Source organism: Phascolarctos cinereus, unplaced genomic scaffold, assembly GCF_003287225.1.
Source record: "Phascolarctos cinereus isolate Bilbo 61053 unplaced genomic scaffold, phaCin_HiC Scaffold_726;HRSCAF=1367, whole genome shotgun sequence".
NCBI lineage: Eukaryota > Metazoa > Chordata > Mammalia > Diprotodontia > Phascolarctidae > Phascolarctos > Phascolarctos cinereus.
The window spans coordinates 314,234,554-314,255,449 of record NW_027556098.1 but is presented as its reverse complement, the minus strand read 5'-3'; the positions used below and the strand labels follow the sequence as shown (position 1 = coordinate 314,255,449).

General features: G+C 43.3%; 1 protein-coding gene across 7 annotated transcripts in view; it reads right to left on the bottom strand.

Moving 5' to 3' along the window:
* Positions 1 to 20,377, bottom strand: part of PLEKHB1 (pleckstrin homology domain containing B1) — a 37,269-nt gene extending 16,892 nt beyond the window's left edge. The window contains exons 1-4 of one of the 7 annotated variants that reach the window (XM_078156906.1): positions 18,962 to 19,118; positions 8,484 to 8,636; positions 2,513 to 2,584; positions 1,140 to 1,292 (exon numbers count right to left, since the gene is read on the bottom strand). In XM_078156906.1, the coding sequence (XP_078013032.1) occupies positions 1,140 to 1,292; positions 2,513 to 2,549 (190 nt within the window). In that variant the 5' untranslated portion in view covers positions 2,550 to 2,584; positions 8,484 to 8,636; positions 18,962 to 19,118. Of the gene's footprint in view, positions 1 to 1,139; positions 1,293 to 2,512; positions 2,585 to 8,483; positions 8,637 to 15,960; positions 16,102 to 18,961; positions 19,119 to 19,154; positions 19,254 to 20,353 lie in introns of those variants that run through there. The other 6 variants (XM_078156907.1, XM_020989599.2, XM_020989601.2 and 3 more) reach the window with 6 other exon arrangements.
* Between the last annotated feature and the right edge of the window lie 519 nt (positions 20,378 to 20,896).

Below are 20,896 nucleotides of genomic sequence, written 5' to 3'. Positions count from 1 at the left end.
TACTCTATACAATGAGGGGGGTTGGATTAGATGGTCTTTCACATCCTTACTACCTCTGTAATTCTGGGATTCTATCTTTCACATACATTTATTCTTCATGATAGCCTCTGTAAAGAAAGTTGAGGAGGTATTATTATCTTCATTGGGCAACTGGAGAAACTGAGACCCAAAGAGGGGGAGGCTGGATGGCTTAATTAAGGTCACACACAGAGTTAGAACTCCAGTGTCTTTCCCTGCCCTTCCCATTCTAATAATAGGCAAAGTGATGGGATTTCAAAATATAATAATAATAATTATCATTATTATTATTAGTTTATTTACATAACACTTTAAGGTTTGCAAAGTGCTTCACAAATATTATTTCATTGTATCCTTGCAACAACCCTGGGAGGTAATTGCTATTAGTATTTCAATTTTACAGAAACTGTGCAAATTGAGGCAGATGTAGGTTAAGTGACTTGCCCAGAGCCACACAGCTAGTGAGTGTCTGAGGCAGCATTTGAACTCAGGCCTTCTGTTCTCCAGGTGTACTACCTAGTTGCATAGGTGAACTGTATTCCTATATCATGTGACAGGGTTCATCAAGATTGGGGCTCCAGCAAATTATCTTTTCTATCCGAGTCTCCAGCAGAATCCTGATTCTGAACTTTGCCAGGTACTGTTCCCCTTTTCTTGACATTAGCCAAAGTCCTGACTTTATCCATAACAAGCTAAAGGTAGGTCATTTTCCCAGAATGGTTACAAGTACTTGGGATTACCTTGAGGTCACAGTCTAAGGACAGGACTCCATCTGGGGCCACTGGGCTCCACACCACCCTCCATCCCAGGTCTGAGGCCACACACCCGCCTACCCACAAAGGGCCTCTTGCCGGCTGAGATGAGGGGGAGAAGTTGCCCTGAGCTGTGAGGGCCGTACACTGGACAGCTCAGGTGACAGCCTCCTGCACGCTGGGTTGTAAGCGTCCATCCCAATGACCCTCCTGTGCCCATTGGGTTGTGAGTATCCATCCCAATGACTCTCTGATGCACACTGGGTTGTGAGCATCTGTCCCAATGCCCCTCCTGGGGAGGGTGGGTGGCCCCATCAGGGGCAGGGGAAGAAGGAAGGGCGGTGAGATAAAAAGCCTGGTCCCTCTCACCTGGGCACTCCTGCCCAGTCTTCACCTCTCGGCAATTGAACCGGATCAGCACTCGGTCCTCCTCCTCCTCCAGGCTGTCATCCTTGTAGTAGCCCAGGGTGCCATCTAGCCACAGAACGAACCAGTTCCGCTTCCAACGTCGAAGGATGGAGCCTGAAGAGAAAGGTCCACCCACCTACTAGCCACTCCCTTAACCCATCCCTCATTAGGGGGATGCCCCTCTCTGACCACCACCCTGCCTCTTCCCCATGCCCCTCTGGGCTTCTCCCCCACTTTCCGCATTAACAACAATAATAATAGCTCACATATATCACATGTATATAGCACTTGAAGGTTTGCAAAGCAATTGACATTAATTATCTCATTCAATCCCCATAACAACCCTGGGAAATAGGTGCTGTTATTATCCTCGTTTTACAGATGAGAAAACTGAGGCTCAGTAAAATGACTTGCAGCTCCTAAGTGTCAGAAGCAGGATTTGCTTTTGGTCTCCCTTTGCTAAGTTGAACATTTTTTCCAGACTATCATGGCGCCTCTCAAGGTATCCTGAGGTCTGCAGATGGTGCGAGGATCCCATCTGTTACTTCGTTAGATTCTCATAACAGAGGCTGGTTAGGGATTCTAATTATCCCTCATATACAGGGGAAAATCCAAGGCCTGTCAGAGCAGGGGAAAAAGCATTCCCATTTTATAGAAGGGGAAACCAAAGCCCAGAAGGGGGAAGGGACATGCCCAGCACTGTACAATGAGCCATTGACACAGCTGGGACTTGGCCAAGGTCTCCAGACTCCCAGTGGGCCCAGGGATTCTTTGTACTTTAGAATCTTTGCCCAAAGGTACATTGTGAGAGGGATTACCTTCAAAGTCGCTCTGTAGACCTTTAAGCACATGTGAGTGTCAGCCCCTACTGCCATCATTAGTGAAGTGCTCTGACAAGTGACTGGTAGCATCCTAGACCACTAGAGTCAGACAGGCCTTAAAGATCCTCTAATCTAACACCACCTCATTTTACATTTGGCAAAACTGAGGCAGGGAAGGGCCTGGCCCTCAAACCCAAGTCCTTCTACTTCACAAAGGGCTGCATACATGTACAAGAGGCAGTGGAAAGAAAGTTGGCATGTGATTCGGAAGCGCTGGGTTCAGCTCCGAGGCTTACTGACTGTGTGATGCAGCCTCTTTGAACATCAATATTCTCAGCTATAAAACATGAGGGCTGCATGAGATGAGCTCAAAGATCTCTACCGACTCTGACCTTTTTTTAGTTCTTCTAAAGTTTCTTCGTTGCTGTCCCCTTCTCAAGCTCCAGAGACCCAAATGTCCCTAGTGCCCACCCAGCCTGCCCACGGTGGGGAGCCGGGAGCTCCATCACTCACTCTGCCTCCAGAGCCAGCCGGCTTTCACCAGGGCCATGTCTTCAAAGGGACCTTCCAGATTTGGGCCAGGACCTGACAGACAATGGGGAACAAAGTACCTCTAGTCCAGGAGTTCTTATTTCTTTCTGTATCAGGAACCTCTTCAGCAGCCTGGTGTCAGGAACTCCTACAGACCCCTTATGAGATGAATGCTTTTAAATACATAGAAAATCCATAGGATTACAAAGGAAGCCAATCATGTTTAAATACACTTATTAAAATAATTTAAAAAACAAACAAGTTCCCAGGTGCCAGGTTAAGACCCCCTGTCCTAGATCTCATCCCTGGGCAGATCTCTGGATACATCCCCTTTTCATAAGATTCATTCTCCTTGCAATACTCAGACCCCAAATTTTGGCCCTAGTTTAGGGTGGGGGTGTCAGTTATTCTCCCTGATGCTGAGATGGCACAAAAGGTCATTTAAAAGTAAAACACGGGCAGCTAGGTGGTGCAGTGGATAGAGTACCGGCCCTGAAGTCAGGAAGACCTGAATTCAACTCCAGCCTCAGACCAAACACTTGACACTTACTAGCCTTGTGACCCTGGGCAAGTCACTTAACCCCAATTGCCTAATTAAAAACAAAACAAAACAAAACACCACTACAGCCCTCCCAAGCCTCTCCTATAGTCATTTGGGAAGAGGTAGGAGAAGGAAAGGAGACCATGGAAAGCCTGAGGATAACTGAAGCCTATAGATAATTCAAACACTGAATATTAGCCCCAAAGCTTCAATCTTAATTGAATTCAGCTCCACAAACATCAACTAAATGCTAAATTTGTAAAGGACCCTGGGTTCAACTCTGAGAATACAATATGAAAAATAAGTCTCTACCCTCAAGGAACTTACAGTCACATATATTAAAAATATAATATAATCAATCGATCAATGCACATTATTAAGCATCTAGGCACTATGCTAAGCACTGGGGATACAGAAAAAGGTAAAAGGCAATTCTTGCCCTCAAGGAGCTTACAATCTAACAAAGAAGACAACATGCCAACAAATAATATACAAATCAAGCTATATACAGGGTAAACAGGAAATAATTAACAGAGGGAAGGCACTGGAATTAAGAAGAATTAGAGAAAAAAGTCATTGAGGCCAGGGACTGCTGTTTTTCACTTTGTCTTTGTGTCCCCAACACCTAGGACAGGGCCTCGTACATTGTACATACCTACAAAGTTGAACAAAGGTCAAGGAGCTTACAATCTAACAAGAGGAATACAACATGTCCACAGATGAATCTAATACAAGGTAGAGTATGGTGGGACAATGGCTGAGTCATAAGGATTTGTTTGTAGAAATGGAGCAGCTTACGATGGAAATTCAAGATCAAGTCATTGCTTCTAGAAATTGCAGAAGGGCTTAAAGAGCTTGGAATTAGTGATCAATGTAGATTATACAATGAAACAGTAGAAACTGGAGAGGATATTAGGTTCCAATAATTTAGCACCTACCAAATATTGAGCAGGTCAGGACCTCTCGATTAGAATTATACATCAGCAGCTTAGCTATCTTTCATGGAATGGCAGATGACAAATCACCACAAACATCCTATTGAACTCAACCAATAAACTGTACTATATATATACTGGCCCTTTTAGGACAATTAGCACAGACTGAACTGTCACCCATAATTGCCTGGACATGATAATGATCCATGATATTTCTAATAGAGGTCACCAAACCAAACACTCATGATCTCCAAGATCCGTGGAATGAAAGACTCTCAAAATAGGGACACCTAGCAAAGGAAATCAAAATCTTATGGGAGCAGGAGGAGAGCTAAGTTATCCTTGCTGTCCTATAGGCTACTAGAATTACAGTGAGGAGGCAGGTGGGTAATCCTGTTGATTAGAGCCCCTGGCCTGCAGTCAGGAAGACCTGAGTTCAGACAGGGTCTCAAACACTAGCTGTGTGACACTGGGCAAGTTGTTTAACTTCTGCTGCCTCAGTTTCTTCATCTGTGAAATAGAGATAACAACAGCACCCACCTCACAGGATTGTTGTGAAGGTCATAATATTTGTAAAGGGCTTATCCCAGTGCCTGCCACACAGTAGGTGCATAATAAATACTTATTTCCTTCCCCTACTGGAGTTATAATGAGGATGCTTTCAGCGAGCCTACAAAGGAGGAGTTCACTTAATAATACTTTTATTCAATTACCAAAAGTAGTTGATAGACTCATAGATCTAGAGTTAGAAGAGACCATAGAGCCCATCAGATCTAACTTCCTCATTGTACAGTTGTGGAAACTGTAGGTTTCCAGGGAGGTTGTGACCTTGCCTAAAGTCACACAGGCAGTGTCACAAGCAGGTCCTCTGATTCCAGGACAGTTCTCCTTCTACTCAATCACATTTGCTCCACCTATGCAACAGTCCACAGAACACTACATATAAAAGAATATGATAGTAACTTGTCCGAGAACACTTTCTATACAAATCCCATGGAAAAAGAGAACAAGATAATAATAATAGCTAGTGTTTATATAGCACTTTAAGGTTTGCAAAGCATTTTACAAATATTAACTCATTTGATCCTCAACAATCCTTTAAGGTAGGTGCTATTAATATACCGCCTTTACATTCAATGAAATTTAATCTCAATACTATATAAACCATTTGGAAAACCAAATTCCTTTTGTGATACAAATATGGTGTTGATACCTAAACAAGGAAGGGCAAAAAACAGAAAAAGAAAACTATAGACCAATTTCTCTAATAAATATTGATGCAAAAATCCTAAATAAAATACTGGCAAGGAGACTACAGCAACATATCACAAGGATCATATGCTATGACCAGGTGGGATTTATACCAGGAATGCACGGCTGGTTCGATATTAGGAAAACAAACAGCATAATTGGTCATATCAATAAAAAACCCAACAGAAATCATATGATTATATCAACAATGCAGAAAAAGCCTTTGACAAAATACAGCACCCATTCCTATTAAAAAACGCTAGAGAGCACAGGAATAAATAGAGCTTTCCTTAAAATAACTAATATTTATCTAAAACCATCTGCAAGCATTACCTGTAATGAAGATAAACTAGAAGACTTTCCAAAAAGCTCAAGGGTAAAGAAATGATGCCCATTGTCACCACTATTATTCAACATTGTACTAGAAATCCTAGCTATAATAATAAGAAGAGAAAAAGAAATCAAAGGAATTAGAATAGGCAATGAGGAATCAAAACCATCATTCTTTGCAGATGATATAATGGTACACTAAGAGAATCCTAGCGAATCAACTAACTAGTTGGAATAACTAACAACTTTAGCAAAGTTGCAAGATATAAAATAAACCCACATCAATCATCAGCATTTCTATACATTACCAACAAAGTCCAGCATCAAGAGGTAGAAAAAGCAATTCCATTTAAAATAACTGAAGACAACATAAAATACTTGGTAGTCTACCTGCCAAGACAAACCTAACACAATTACACACTTTTCACACAGATAAAGTCAGATCTGAACAACTGTAAAAATATTCATTGTTGATGGGCAGGTCAAGTCCATCTAATAAAAATAACAATTCTACCTAAATTAATTATTTATTCAGTGCCATAACAATTATACTTCCAAAAATTATTTTATAGAGCTAGAAAAAAGTAATAACAACATTCATCTGAAAGAACAAAAGGTAAAGGATATCAAGGGAATCAATGAAAAAAATGTACCAGGTTTCAAACTGTTATAAAACAGTAAACATAAAACAATCTGGTACCAGCTGAAAAATAGAGTGGCAAATGAGCCTATTAGATCAGATACACATTGTAGTAAATGACCACGGTAATTTAGTGTTTTATAAATCCAAAGATACAGGCTTTTGAGACAAAAATTATTTGACAAAAAATGCTAGGAAAACTGGAAAACAGTATGGAAGACACTAGATACAGACCAACATATCACATTGTATATCAAGATAAAGTCAAAATGGGTACATGATTAGACATAAAGAGTGGTACCATAAGCAAATTAGGGGAGCATGAAATAGATTATCTGCCAGATCTATAGATAAGGAAAGAATTTAGAACCAAAAAAATATATAGAGAGCATTACAAAACATAAAATGGCTAATTTTAATTGTATTAAATTAAAAAGGTTTTGCACAAGCAGAACCAATGCAACCAAAATTAGAAGGAAAGCAAAAAACTGGGGAAAAATTTTTCACAGCAAGTATCTCTGATAAAGGCCTTATTTCTCAAATATACAAGGAAACGAGTCAAATTTATAAGACTATAAGTCATTCCCCAATTGATAAATGGTCAAAGGATATGAACAGGCAATTTTCAAAGAAATCAAAAGTATTTATATAGTCACATAAAAATGCTCATATAAATATAAATGTTCACATATAATCATATAAAATTGATTAGAGAAATGCAAATTAAAACAACTCTGAGGAACCACCTCATACCTACCAGATAGGCTAATGTGACAGAAAAGGAAAATATAAATGTTGGAAGGGATGTGGGAAAACTGGGACACCAATGCACAATTGATGGAGTTGTGAACTGATCCAACCATTCTGGAAAGCAATTTAGAATGATGCCCAAAGGGCTATAAAACTGTGCATATAGCCTTTGACACAGAAATATCACTACTAGGTCTGTATCCCAAAGAGATTTTTTTTAAAATGGAAAATGACCTATTTGTACAAAACAGCAGCTCTTTTAGTGGTGGCTAAGAATTGGAAATTGAGGAGATGCCCATCAATTGAGGAATGGCTGAACGAGTTGTGGTATATGATTGTAATGGAATATTATTGTGCTACAAGAAATAACAAGCAGGATGATTTCAGAAAAACCTAGAAAGACTTATATGAACTGATACAGAGTAAAATGAACAGAACCAGAAGAACATTATACACAGCAACAGCAATACTGTATGATGAACAACTGTGAATGACTTAGTTATTCTCAGCAATACAATGATCCAAGACAATCCAAAGGACTCATGATGAAAAATGCTATCCACCTCTGGAGAAAGAACTGACGGCATTTGAGTATAGACCAAAGCACACTATTTTTCTCTTCCTTCCTTCTCTTCTTCTTTCCTTCCTTCTTCCCTCCTTTTCTTCCTTCCTGTTTTCTTCCACAAAATGACTAATATGGAAATGCTTTACATGATTGCACATATATAACCTGTATCGATTGCTCACCATCTCAGGAATAGGAAAAGGGAGGAAGGAAGGTATAGAATTCGGAACTAAAAAAAACCAAAAAACAAAAACCTGAATGCTAAAAATGGCTTTTACATGTAATTGGGGAAAAAGTAAAATATTATTTAAAAAAATTAAGGAAACTGAGGCTGCGAGTGGTTAATTGACTTGCCCAGGGTCACACAGCTAGTAAATGTCTGAGGCCAGATTTGAACTCAAGTCTTCCTGATTTGAGGGTCAATTCTCAATCCACTCAGCCACCTAACTATTGGTATAGGTAATAATAATAAAAATATTATTACTATTTAATCATTAATAGTTATAAATTAATAAATAATTATAGATACTATTAAAATAGTATCGGCAAGTAAGAACTTACATCCCATTATAAAATTACAAAGAGTAGTCATTGTATTTACCTGTGCAATATTCACAGAACATTCATTAAAAAAATAATAGCAGTATAGTGACTTGCTCTTAGACCACTAAGGTCCCTTCCAACTTTCAAATTCTGTGATTCTTTAAACATGCTACATATCCTATGTTAAGGATGACTGCTTTTGTTTTTATGCAGACCCATCATCTCCCCGGCACTGGGAACATCCCGATACGGAATTTCCTTCACTGACACAGATCGCCAGCTCACCAGTAGCTTAGTCTTAGAGAGCTGCCTGGGTCACTGAGAGGCTAAATCACTTGACCAGCACAGAATCACAACAACAGCTGATGTTTCCATGGTTTACCAAGTACTAAACATACATTATTTCATTTCACCATCACAACAGCCCCGGCAGGCAGGTGTTATTATTAGCCGTGTACTTGCCCACGGTCCCACATGTGTCAGAGATGGGATTTGAACCCATGGCTTCCTGACTCCATGATCAGCATTTTATTCATTCCTCCACAAGGCATCTAGATCAGGTTAGAAAAGTAGGCTAGAGTTAGAGAATGCTAAGATCAGGACTTTGTATTTTATAGATAGTATGAAGCTACCGAAGGCTTCCGGGTAACACAGGAGTAACATTGTCAAAGCTGTGAAAGAAGTAGATTACTGAGGCTGCGGATAAAGGATAAGCTAGAATGGGAAAATGAGGACATGAGGAGATCCATAAGGAGGCTTGTCCATTTGCAGCCCCGACACTGACTCCATGGGTGACCCTGAGAAAGTCATTTTTTCTCTAAGACCTAGTTTCTTCATCTGTAAAATAAGGCATTAGACCAGACTATCTCTAAGGTCCTTTCCAGAGGCTTAAGAGCCTTCTAAGATGTAATGTTTGTTTTATGTGAAATGGGGGAGGGGTCTTTGGGAAGAGGTACTGCATATGTAATGAGGTCCCTTCTAGATACAACGGTGACTCCACACGATGTGGGTTTCTAGTCTGGGATGTCAGGCCGAGATGTAGAAGGCAACTGGATAGGGCCATACCAGAAGGGCTCAGGCAAGGAGCAAGGAGGAGGGCTGGCCTAGGTGGAGTCCAGGGAAATCAGTCAAGACAGGAAGCAGTGGGCAGGTACTACGGGTTTTGGGAGAGGGGTAACCAGGTCCAGATTCCAGGAGGTCAGACAGTCAGAGCTGTTTAACCTAGAGAGCAGGAGTAGCTTGGTGGCACAGTAGATAGGGTGCTGGGCCTGGAGTCAGGAAGACTCATCTTCATGAGTTCAAATTCTACCTCAGACACTCACTAGCTGTGTGATTGTGGGCAAATAACTGTTTGTCTTGATTTTCTCATCTGTAAAATGGGCTGGAGAAGGAAATGGCAAACCATTCCAGTATTTTTGCCAAGAACATCCCAAATGGGGTCACGAAGAGTTGGACAGGACTGAAATGATTCAACAACAGGCCAAAGGTGAGCCCTGATTCCAGGGCAGAGGCCACCTGCTCTGCTCTACTGGTATAGGTGGTGTTGATGTCCCAGAAGTGAGAGGTAAACTCTGACCCTGAATATGTCTGGTCCCCTCACTTCCCACTTCTCACCCCAAATAGCTTTCAAAAGCTCAGAACAGGGACAGCTAGGTGGCACAGTGCACAGAGCACCAGCCCTGGATTCAGGAGGACTTGAGTTCAAATGGCCTCAGACACGTAACACTTACTAGCTGGGTGACCCTGGGCAAGTCACTCAACCCCATTGCCCAATCAAATTTTTTTTTTAAAGTGCTTTAAAAAAAAAAAGCTCAGAATAGAATGCCTTCTGTAAACTACAGAAGTAATCCATGGATCAGGTTGAACTATTCCTGTTTTTGAGGTGATAGGAATATTGTTCCATTTATCCATCTTTATTTCCTTGTTTTTTACCCCTTGTTCTGAGGGAGGGATAGTCAGGGTTCACTTCATCAGGTAAATAGTTCTGGGTAATCAAAGCTTCAAATCCTCCTGGGGATGTCCTGGGAACAAAACAGTTAACTTTGGTCTGGGACCAGGAGGAAGCTGGATGCTTCAGCCCAGAAACAACCAGGGTGTTCCAGGAAAACTCTAACTGGATCAAATCCCTGGAGAAGTTTAGAGCTACATACGTGGCTGGGACTAGTTAATTTTCTTTAATTTGCACATTTAATATCATTTATTTTTAGTTCATTTAATACTATGAGGCAGCTGACGGTGTAGGGGGATAGAGCTCAGGGGGCCTGTTGTCAAGAAGACCCGAGTTCAAATTCTGCCTCAGACACTGCCAAGCTGTGTGATCCTGGGCAAGTCACTTTCACCTCAACTGTAAAAATAGGGATTTAATAATATCACCTACCCCACAGGGTTGTTGTGAGGCTCAAATGAAATAAGGTTTGTGAAAACAGTGCCTGGCGTATAGTGGGCACTTAATAAATGCTTATTCCCTTCCCTTTCTCTTTTTCCATTCCCCTAGTGCTTATTCCTGGATCTATATTTTCTCTTCTTCCTTGTAAATAAGCCTCTGAAAATGCATTCTTGGAATCTAGAGAGCATAGAAACCGCAGAGACATGGGAAAGAGGAAGCAGGATGTAGGGGTGGGTAGGAAAAGATAGTGACAGAAGGGGGAAAACAGGGAAGGAGATTCTGGGTCTCGGGAAGAAGGACAGGGAAGGAGATTCCTGGTCAGGGGAGGAAGGGCAGGGAAGGAGATTCTGGGTCTGAGGAGGAAGGGCAGGGACTGAGATTCCTGGTCAGGGGAGGAAGGGCTCTGAGCCCCAGGAGCTGGAAGGTCCAGGGGGCTTGGGGACCTCAGGAATCACAAAAGTCTGCAAAGTGGTGAATGAGGAAAGCCCTAGAGAGGCCAAGGAGAATCCAGTGCCTGGGAAACTAACTACAGGCCACTGACGCTCAGGGTAGCAATCCTTCACCAGTTCCCCGTTGCTGGCTAAATAAAATCCAAATACTTGATCCTGGCAGTCCATGCACCCCAGTATCCAGCAGCCCCTAATCTTTCCAGCTTTATCTCCTACTTACCCCATTAAATTTTTTTACTTCAGTCAAACTGGACTCCTCACCATTCCATGAACAAATGCTTTGCTTTTCTGCCTACATGCCCTCACCCATGCCACCCTTCAAGGCCCTGATGAACTGCTACCTCCTCCAAGAAGCCCTCCCTGATTCTCCCATTTGGAAATGATACCCTCAGAATTCTACAAGTACTTTGAGCCTCTCTGATGCACTTATGTACTTAGTTATTAACAAAAGTGGAGCTTCACACTCAGCCTTCATCTCGGCCCCCTACACACGTCCAGTCAGCTGCCAAATCTTGTCGATTGACAGCTACAGCATCTCTCCCTTCTTTCCTTCCTCTTTCTATGCAGAGCCACCCCTAGTTCAAGTCTTTGGCATCTCCCTCTTGGACTATTTTAATGGCCTAATTGGTTTCCAGTTTCTCCACTTTCTAGTTCATCTTTCACATGCTGACCATCTAAACTTCCTAAGGCACAGACAGGTCTGATCATTCACTTTCCAGTTCAAGTAATTTAGAATGATATAATCTCAAAACTGGAAGAAGCCTATTCCTAATTAATGACCTCCAAAGCATTTCTCCATGACTCCCCATTGCTGAAACAATGATGTCAAACTCAAATAGAAACCGATGCCTGCTGGCCCGATGTTGACTTAAAAAAACCACAAATTAACATCATCTATGTTGTATTGCATTTTTATTTATTTTGTTAAACATTTTACAATTACATTTTAATCTGGCTCCTGTCACACTGGGGAGTTTTGCAGGTCTTTGCAGTTATGAGTTTGACACCTCTGGCCCAGAAGACAAAAATCCAAATTCCTTAGCGTGGCATTCAAGGCTGATAACATCTAGTCACATTCTAGCTTTCCCATTTAACGCCTATTCACACCTGCCATAGTCCAGACAACTTGAGTTCCTTCCTTCCCCTTCCCACTTCCATACTATCAGGCTATCCCCAGGTCTGGCTGAAATCCTTTTTCTTTCCTCAGGACATGATTTTGGTACTACTTCCTCTGTGAAGACTTCTATGATTTCCCCATTCCCACCCCAACTAAAAATGGACATTTTCATGAATATTTCTTCCTCCTCTGTTTGATTCTCCCTGCATATATTCTACTTCATATCATAATTACCTATGTATCCTCCCTACTAAATTAGGAGCTTTTTGAGGTCATAGACAGTTTCCTTTTTCATCTTTGAAAAGAGGCAGCTGAGTAGTGCAGTGAATAAAGGGCTGGGCCTGGTGTTAGGAAGCGCACAGTTCAAATCTGACCTCAGATACTGACTAGCTGTGTGACCCTGGGCAAGTCACTTAATCTGTCTGCCTTCATTTCCTCCACTATAAAATGGGGATGATAATAATAGCATTGGTAGATAATATTATTATTACTAGTAGTAATAATATGATGATGGTAATATATAATAATTATAGTAATCATGTTATTACTACTATTAGTAATAATAATATTCTTGCTCTCATCTTATATTTTCTATAATAACATGATTACTACCATATAATCATGTTATTACTAGTAGTAATACTTTTATTACTATTACTACTACTACTAATAATAATGTTTTTGTTCTTATATATTTTCTGTAATAATAATATTCTTGCTCTTATCTTATATTTTTGGTAATAACATGATTACTACTATATAATCATGTTATCACTAGCAGTAATACTACTTTTATTACTACTACTACTATACTAATAATAATAACGTTCTTGCTCTCATGTAAAAACAGAGGTGAACACCAAACAGCTCCAAGATCATTTTGGAGGGGAGACACATGTGGCTAGGGGATGAGGAAAGTCCTCCTATAGAAGCTGACAGCTCTGAGCTGAGCCTTGAAAAAAGTGCAGGATTCTAAGAGGCAAGGGTGAGAAGAGAGAGTGTTCCAGGCATTGGGGACAGCCTGTACAAAGGAAAGAGATGGGAGATGGAATGCTATGTGTGAGGAAGGGTAAGGAGGTCAGTTTCACTAGACTGTAATGTGAGTCACAGGGAGTAATGTGTAATAAGGCTAGAAGGGTAGGATTAGGCATAGTTATGCCAAACAGAAGGGTTTCTGTTTGATCCTATAGGTAATAGGGAGCCAGTAGAGTTATTGAGTAAAGGAGTGGAATGCTAAGACCCAAGCTTTAGGAAAAATCACCTAGCCACCTATGCAGAGGATTAACTGGAGTTGGGAGAGACTTGAAGTAGGGAAACCAATTAGGAAGCTCTTACAGGAAAGAGGTGATGCCAGTTTGAACTAGGGTGTGAGTGGAGAGAAGGGGGCAGATGGGAGAAATGTTGTGGAGGTAGACGTGACAGAATTGATAACTGATGTGACATGTGGTATGAGCGAAAGCTAGTAGTCAAGAATGACACCAAGGTCGAAAACTTAGGTGCTTGGAAGAATGGTGGTGCCCTCAACAGACATAGAGGAAGTCTGGAGGAAGAGTGAATTTAGGGGTGGGGGTGGGAAGATAATGACTCTGGCTTTGGACACATGGAGTTTAAAATGCTTACGAAACATCCAGTTGGAAATGTCCAGTAGACAGCTGGAGACCTGTGACCAGAGCTCAGGAGAGAGACTGGGGCTGGATAGTAGACCTGGGAGTCATTTCTATAGAGATAATAATTAAACCCATGGGAACTGGTGTGGTCCCAAAGAAAGGGAGAGCAGAGAAAGAAGAGGGTGAGAGCCCTGGGGTACATCCACAGTGAGGCAGGGAAAAATAGGGGTGATGAACCAGCAAAGGAGACTGAGAAGGAATAGTCAGACAGCTAGGCCTGATTTTAAAAAAATAATAATGACAACAGCTCAATCTGCATGTCCCTTTAAAGTCTAATTTTAGTCCCCAACACTCTGGTGATGAAGGTAGTACAAACACCACTGCATTTTTATAGAGTAAACTGAGGCTAAAGCTGAATGGCTTACCTAAAGTCCTACAACTACAAAAGGCAAAATGACAACCCTGACCTGATTCTGCAGCCAGCATCTTTCCAGTCAACTGAGCCTCCCTAAGCAAGCATTTAAGTAGGCGCTATCAAGTTGAATTGTTGAAATGAATCGAATTTTTGTTTTCCTTGTTGCCAGCCATTTTTGAGGCTGGGGGGTGGGGGAAGGGTGTCTCAGTACAGCTTTGGTAACCTGGTTTTTCTCTCCTGTATGCTCCAAATCGGGGAGCCTTATCTCCCCAGGAAGACTGGGGGCTCCTTGAGGACAGCACCTGAGTTGTCTTCTCCTCCTGGCTCCCCCACCAAAGACTGAGTGATAGATATGGGACTTAATAGAACTCTGTCAGCCCAACTTTCTGGGATTCTCAGGGTCACTTGGAAGTGGGATGCCCTTCTAGGTTCTAAAAGTGGAGAAAATGGGGGAGAACTGTGATAAAAGCTAAAAGTAGCTGGAAGATCAGACCAATCCTGCCCCCTCCCCAATCCTGGAGGTTGGCCTGGACCCAGCACCAGGTCACTCCTCTGAGGGCCAGGCAGCTTCTAGACTCCTTTAGGTTGTTAAGGAAGAACCCTAGAAATGGATTTCAGTATCTAGGTGGGGAGGATGGTCAGGGGGAAGGGGGGGAACAAGGAAGGAAGAAAATGTGCATTTATTAAGTGCCTAATACATGCCAGACACTGTGCTAAGCCCTTAACAAATATCATCATCTCATACGTTCCTTATAACAACCCTGGGAGGTAAATGCTATTATGATCCCCACTTTACAGTTGAGGAAACTAAGGCACACAAAGGTTAAGTAACTTGCTCAGGGTCACACAGCTAGTAAATGAAGGCTGGATTTGAACTCAGGTCTTCCTGATTTTATGCCCAGAGCTCTATCCATGGCACCATCTAACAAGGGGCTAGGATAATAAAATCAACATTTGACAGTTATTTATTAAACTCCCTGTATGGTCAGGGAGCCATGGGAGTGTGAGAGATAATTCATTTGGACACTTACTCTATTCCAGTCAGTTTGATACATTACATAAATCATATAGGGATAGATAGGTTCTTAGAGTGAGCCTCAAACTTTAATGTAATGTTTACTACTTGTTTACTAAGTTATGAGGCTCACTTGTGCAACCACAAGAATGCTGACAAAGATATCTCCATCCTGTTTTGCTGAAATTTCATGTCCAAAACCAGCACGGGTAGGATGCCTTGATGCTTTGGAAAGTCCCCTCATTTATTTTTGTACTGCCAGACCTCTCTCTCTTGTCCAACACAAGCAGGTGCCCATCTTATGACCACTTAGTGGAGATCCTCATGCTTCACCCAACCTGTGACCATTCTGCTGATGTGTCATTTTTGGCCCTCAAGAGCAAGGTCTGTCACCCAGTGACATTCTGTAGTTTACCGTGCCTCTTTTGCATTTTTGGAAACCCTATACAAACAAGGTCCTGGAAGAAGGGGGCATCACAGATCATAAGGAAGATCTGAGGTCCACTTCATTAGAGGGGATCATGGACCCTTTAATAAAGTGCCTTTGCCTCAGAACTCTTCCTCAGTCTCTTTTATTGCAAGTTGGAAAATTTTAATTCCCACAGGAGAAAGACATACACTTGTCTGATGCAACAACTATGTATCATATTATTGGCAGACTAATTTTCCTCATGCAGAGAGTCAATCACATCACTTCTCTACTCAAAAACTTCTCTGGCTCGATCTCTACTCCCTAGAGAGCAGACAAGCCCTCTTGCCTGGCATTCCAGGCCCTCTACAATCCAGTGCACCCAACCTTTTGAGAAATATTTCTATTCCTGTCATTAATCCAGCCAAAACAGACTAATTAAAAAAAAAAGCAAGCAAGCAAACTCTACCGGCATACCTTTGCAACTTCTTGGAATAGCTTCCCTCGCTCTCTTCATGGGCTGAATTCCTATTCCTCCTTTAAAGACCAATCCTAATGCCACCTCATCCAGGAAATCTTCCCTGACTGTCCCCAGTCAGTCATTTCCTCCCTGGGGACTCATACAGCCCTCTGTTTATATCTTTCTGATGAACTAATTACATAATATTGTGTATTATAGCTCTCTGTGTTGCTAAACTGCTTATCTTCCTGAGCATGGGGCTCTGCAGAGTAGGCCCTGACTCAGTTTCCATAGAACTCAAACAGAAATCAAGGGTCCTTCACCTATGACACAGACCTCTTGACAAGTCTGGTGAAGTCTAAGGACCCCTCTCAAAATAATGTTTCAAATGAATAAAATAAAATGCATAGCAGTTACAAAGGAAACCAATTATACTGAAATATAGCTAGCTAGCTATTTATATATATTTAATTAGAGATGCCAGCTTAAGAACTTCTGTGAGGGAGTTGCCTGAGGCATATAGAGGTTAAATGGCTAGTCCTGGGTTCCATAGAGATAGGAATAGAACCCAGGTTTTCCTGACACTAAGCCTACCCAGCCCTATGTACATAACATTAGGATGCCCCAATATATTTACTAGAAAATCAATCATCACCGAAGAGCCTACCTAACGTTTAATGTTGTTTCCACAGGTTGGTGCCCCAACCTTCGTGTTCTTATAGCTCTGCCCTCCAAACTTTGGAGGGTGGTTTAAAGTGAGGAAATGAGTCTGCGTAAGATTGACTATGGAAATATTTGCAGCCAAAGACGGATCCCCTTGAGAACAAGGACTGTATCTCCTTCCTCTATTAGTTAGGGGTTTTCAAGCAGGGGTCCGTAAACTTATTTTTGAAAGAAGCCCTTCCCTAGAACTCAGAAATGCATTTCCATCTTGCTCTGGTGGAAGCTTCCCCATTCTGAAGGTGGGTATGCGTATACCAGAGCACAGGGATAATCTGGATAAACCCGCCCCATGGCCATTAAGGCTACGCAATCATAAAATCCCAGCCTGACACCCATCATAGAGCCCTGGAATCACAAATGAAAGGGACTGTCAGAGCTGGGGCACCTCATACAACTTCCCACCAGAGCAGATAGCCACTCCACATAGACTTCCTGACAGAGGCTCATCCAAACTCGACTTGGATATGACCAACGATAGGGAAGCTCACTCCCTCTCAAGGCAGTCAGATCCACCACTGCTGGGACAGCTGTGGTTGTTAGAATCCCAGCATCTCCAAGATGAAATGGGGGCTAAGGGGGCATCTAGTCTAACCTGTACTTGAGCAAAGATCTCCTCTACAAGAGTACGACAGGTACTGGTCAATAAACAGGGGAGTTAGGTTTCAGGCATCCAAGAAGGAAGGCTAAGCCCTCTGATTTGGACCTATCTCTGTTCTGTTTGCCACCCCAACTCCCCCTCCCCTTTCAATGAGGCTATTTCCAACTCCCCCCACCCTCTACTGAATGTGTATTTGTATTTTTAAAGTGTTCCCTCCCCGAAGTCCTCTATAATGAGGAGAGAGAAGGGGGATCTTGACTCTGGTAGGGTAAGGACCCACCAGACAACTGTTCCCATCTACCAGCTGAGCACTCATCCTCTTGGGTGGTCCAAATGCTTCTTCCCCTTTTCCAAATGTGACCCTCCCTAACTCCCACACTTCCATGTATCCCAAAAGGAAATCAAGAGGGCACACAAGAATCAATTCCCCAAAAATCATGAGGAAGGACAAGTATATCATGCTGAACAGGTGGCTGGGGGAAAGCCTGGAATCTCTCCACCTCTGAATTCAGGTAAGGGAGGAGGGGCGGCATTAAAGGCTAGACAAAAAAACAGATATACATGTAGACCTAGGTTTGAGGCAGAAATGGGATGAAATGCAAGAAACAGCCCATAGAAACCATCCCAGCTCCAGGGGTGAGGGTGGAGTGAAATTTAAAGTTTATGAAGAACCTTCTCATCAGGAATCATGGGGGGGGAGGGAAGGAACTGGGATCATCTACAAAATGAGGGGGTTGGCCTAGATGGCCATTTCTAGTTCTAAATCCTATGATCTGCCATCTGTAAGCAAAGATGATTCCCAGAGCTATTCCGGAGGGGGCCGAAGGGTCTAGGGTGGAGGCATAATGGAGGCGGTAGAAGTGGGACAGCAGGGTGCTGTTAGCTGACCCGGAGGCCACAGGACCAAGAGGAAAAAGAAGTTTCTGGATTCTTGCCCCTGCAGAGAATCATGGACTGTCAGGACTAGAAGAACATTAGAGCATGACTCCGGATGTTTCAAGACCGACCATCCAGTCCAACCCCTAGTTCTACAGAGGAGAAAACTGGGACCCAAGTTAAGTAACATGTCTAGGGTCACATAGGGAAATAGGGATAGGGATGGAACTTGTACGCTGGCATCTCTCCACCACAAGACACTGCTATTCTTTGAACCTAAGTTTTCAGAAACAACCTCCATCCTGTTAGACGCATCAATTCCTGGCTCTACAAGACCCTAGCGGGAAGCGACGGGGAAGCAGATGGAGGGAAGAGAGAAGTTTTTTTTTTTTCTTTGAGAGAATGGATGACCCTATTACAGTGAACTCCAGGGGGAGGCACCCCTGGCTCAGGGTCACCTGAAACTCTGGGTAGGTTGCCTGCCCAGTGAGGAGGCTCGTAAAATGAGACTTAAAAGACCACCTCCTCCTCCACAGGGGGGAAATAGAGGCTCGGAGAGGGAAAGACCTGCCCAAGGTCACACAGAAAGTCAGTAGCTGAACTGGGACCAGGACGCAGGTCTCCTGGCCCCTAGCTTGAGGTGCGGGGTGGGCACTGGTTCCTGGATGGACAGAGGTTGAACTGAACTCCTGGACTATCGCAGCCTAAGCAAAACCTTACCTGCCCTTGCACACCTGGGCAGGCAGGTAGAGCCCCGCTCCCGATGCCCCCCCCCCGGCAACCCCTTTCCCCTCCCGCGGCCAACTCTGCAAACTCCCCACCTGTTGGCTGATGCTGATGCTGCTGTCTCCGCGACTGCTATCCGATGCTATCTATCCCAACTACTGCGCCTGCGTCCCAAGTGCCCAAGGCAGCTCTCCCCCCTCACCGCCCCCACCTCCCCAGGCGCTCCTCTTCTCCCTCCGGGCAAGCCACGAGCCTCACCCTGGGTCCTGCCTCTGTGCACACACTCACCTTCCCGGGGAGGGGGGACGCACAGCCTTCTGGGCCATGTAGTCCATATCCCTCGGGAGAGCTGAGCGCACTGTGCCGGCTGGGCTGCAGCTCTCAGAGGGCTCGTCACAATGAATGCCCCGCCTTCCCGCTGCCCCATACCCGACCTCGGAGATAGCTGCGATTTCTGTAATTTCATGTAACTGTCCCAACTTGTTAAACTTTTAAATTGTATTCACCATCGAGATAGATGATTGATAGGATTACTAGGCTTCCCTCCCCCCCCCGCCCCAAAGTAGCAGCACATTTAAAAACTAGTTTGCAAAAGGATCTAGTTTCTCAGTCACTACCTGGGTAAACTCAGAGTAAGCCCCTTCTTCTCTCTGGGCTTCAGTTTCCTTATCTGGAAAATGAGGGTCCCTCCTAGCCAAGCTGCAAAATTCTATGTTTCAAAGTCCCAGCTCTGCCATTTTCTGTCCTCAGGGACTTTTCAGCCCTAATATTTTATGATCTGACAAATTCCTCCCAGCGACTTCAAACCCTGCAGCACCTTCTTCAGGGACCACCTCCTCTTAGGAAGTCCCCTTCCCCTGGCCTACTCCAAGGCAAGTTGGGCTCTGAGCACACTTCTCTATGTTACACGATTTGGCAAAATCACAGAATTTTGAAATCACTAAATGTTGGAAACATAAAGCCATATAGATTAGAAGGAACTCACAGAATACTGGAACTAAATGATACAATTATTAGAACATAGACCATGGACTCTAGACCTCTGAACAGAGAAGAAAGGCTATCAGAGTGGAAAGGGCCCTTGGAGACCCTTTAGTCCAATCCCTTCCTTTTATAGAGAGGTCCACCAAACCCAAGATGTGAGTGCCACCTCCCCAGCCATAAGATGAATGCCCAGAGGGCAGGCCCTAGGTCTCTTCCATCAGAATTCCCTACAGATGGGTGGGCACCTGGGAGGGATATAACTGATCTGATGTTTGTGTCTGTAACATTCTGGGCCCTGGTACAGATTGGCTGCATTCTTGTTACCAATGACAGAGTCATAAAAGGCCATGAAGTCCAACACATAGCTGAACGAGAATCCCCTGTACCTGAGAAGACTGAGAAGGAAAGCACTATTTTCCAAGGCAAGCCCTAAAATTGTTAAGGAGTTTTTTCCTGACATCAAGCCTACATCTTCCTCCCTTCCCAGATCTCCAACTCCTTACCCTTGCTATGGAGAGAGCCTCAACTACCAGCAGACAGAGGAGCATGTCAGTCAGAAAGGCCTTTGGTTAGAATCTATTTCCAGTTTCATCTGAGCTCCTTAGGCAGCCAAGTGGAGGGATTAGGAGGTCAGAACCAGTGCAAGGCAGAGGGAGGGAGGGAGGGGAAATGAGGGACGAGAGGGAAGGAAGGGAGGGGGACAGAACTGACAATTCACCCTTAGCTAAGCTGGGATCCATCTGCGAACCACAAAATCCTGTTAGCACTCCAGAGCTCATTCCCCTGCATCCATCCCCCTTCTCCTAGGATTTACTGCTCAGAGATCGTTCTATTCTACTGAGAGCAGGAGGATGAGGGGCAGCAAACTCCTAAAATGTCCGAGCTGGAAGGGGATTTAGAACAAAAAACACAGAACAAGAGAGATGGCTGTAATCTTAGAATGTGGAACATAACATGTCAGCTGCAAAGGATCTCTGAATATCAAATGTCAGAGTGTGGAGGGGTCTTAGAACATAGAATGTCAGTTCATTTGGAAGGGGCTTAGA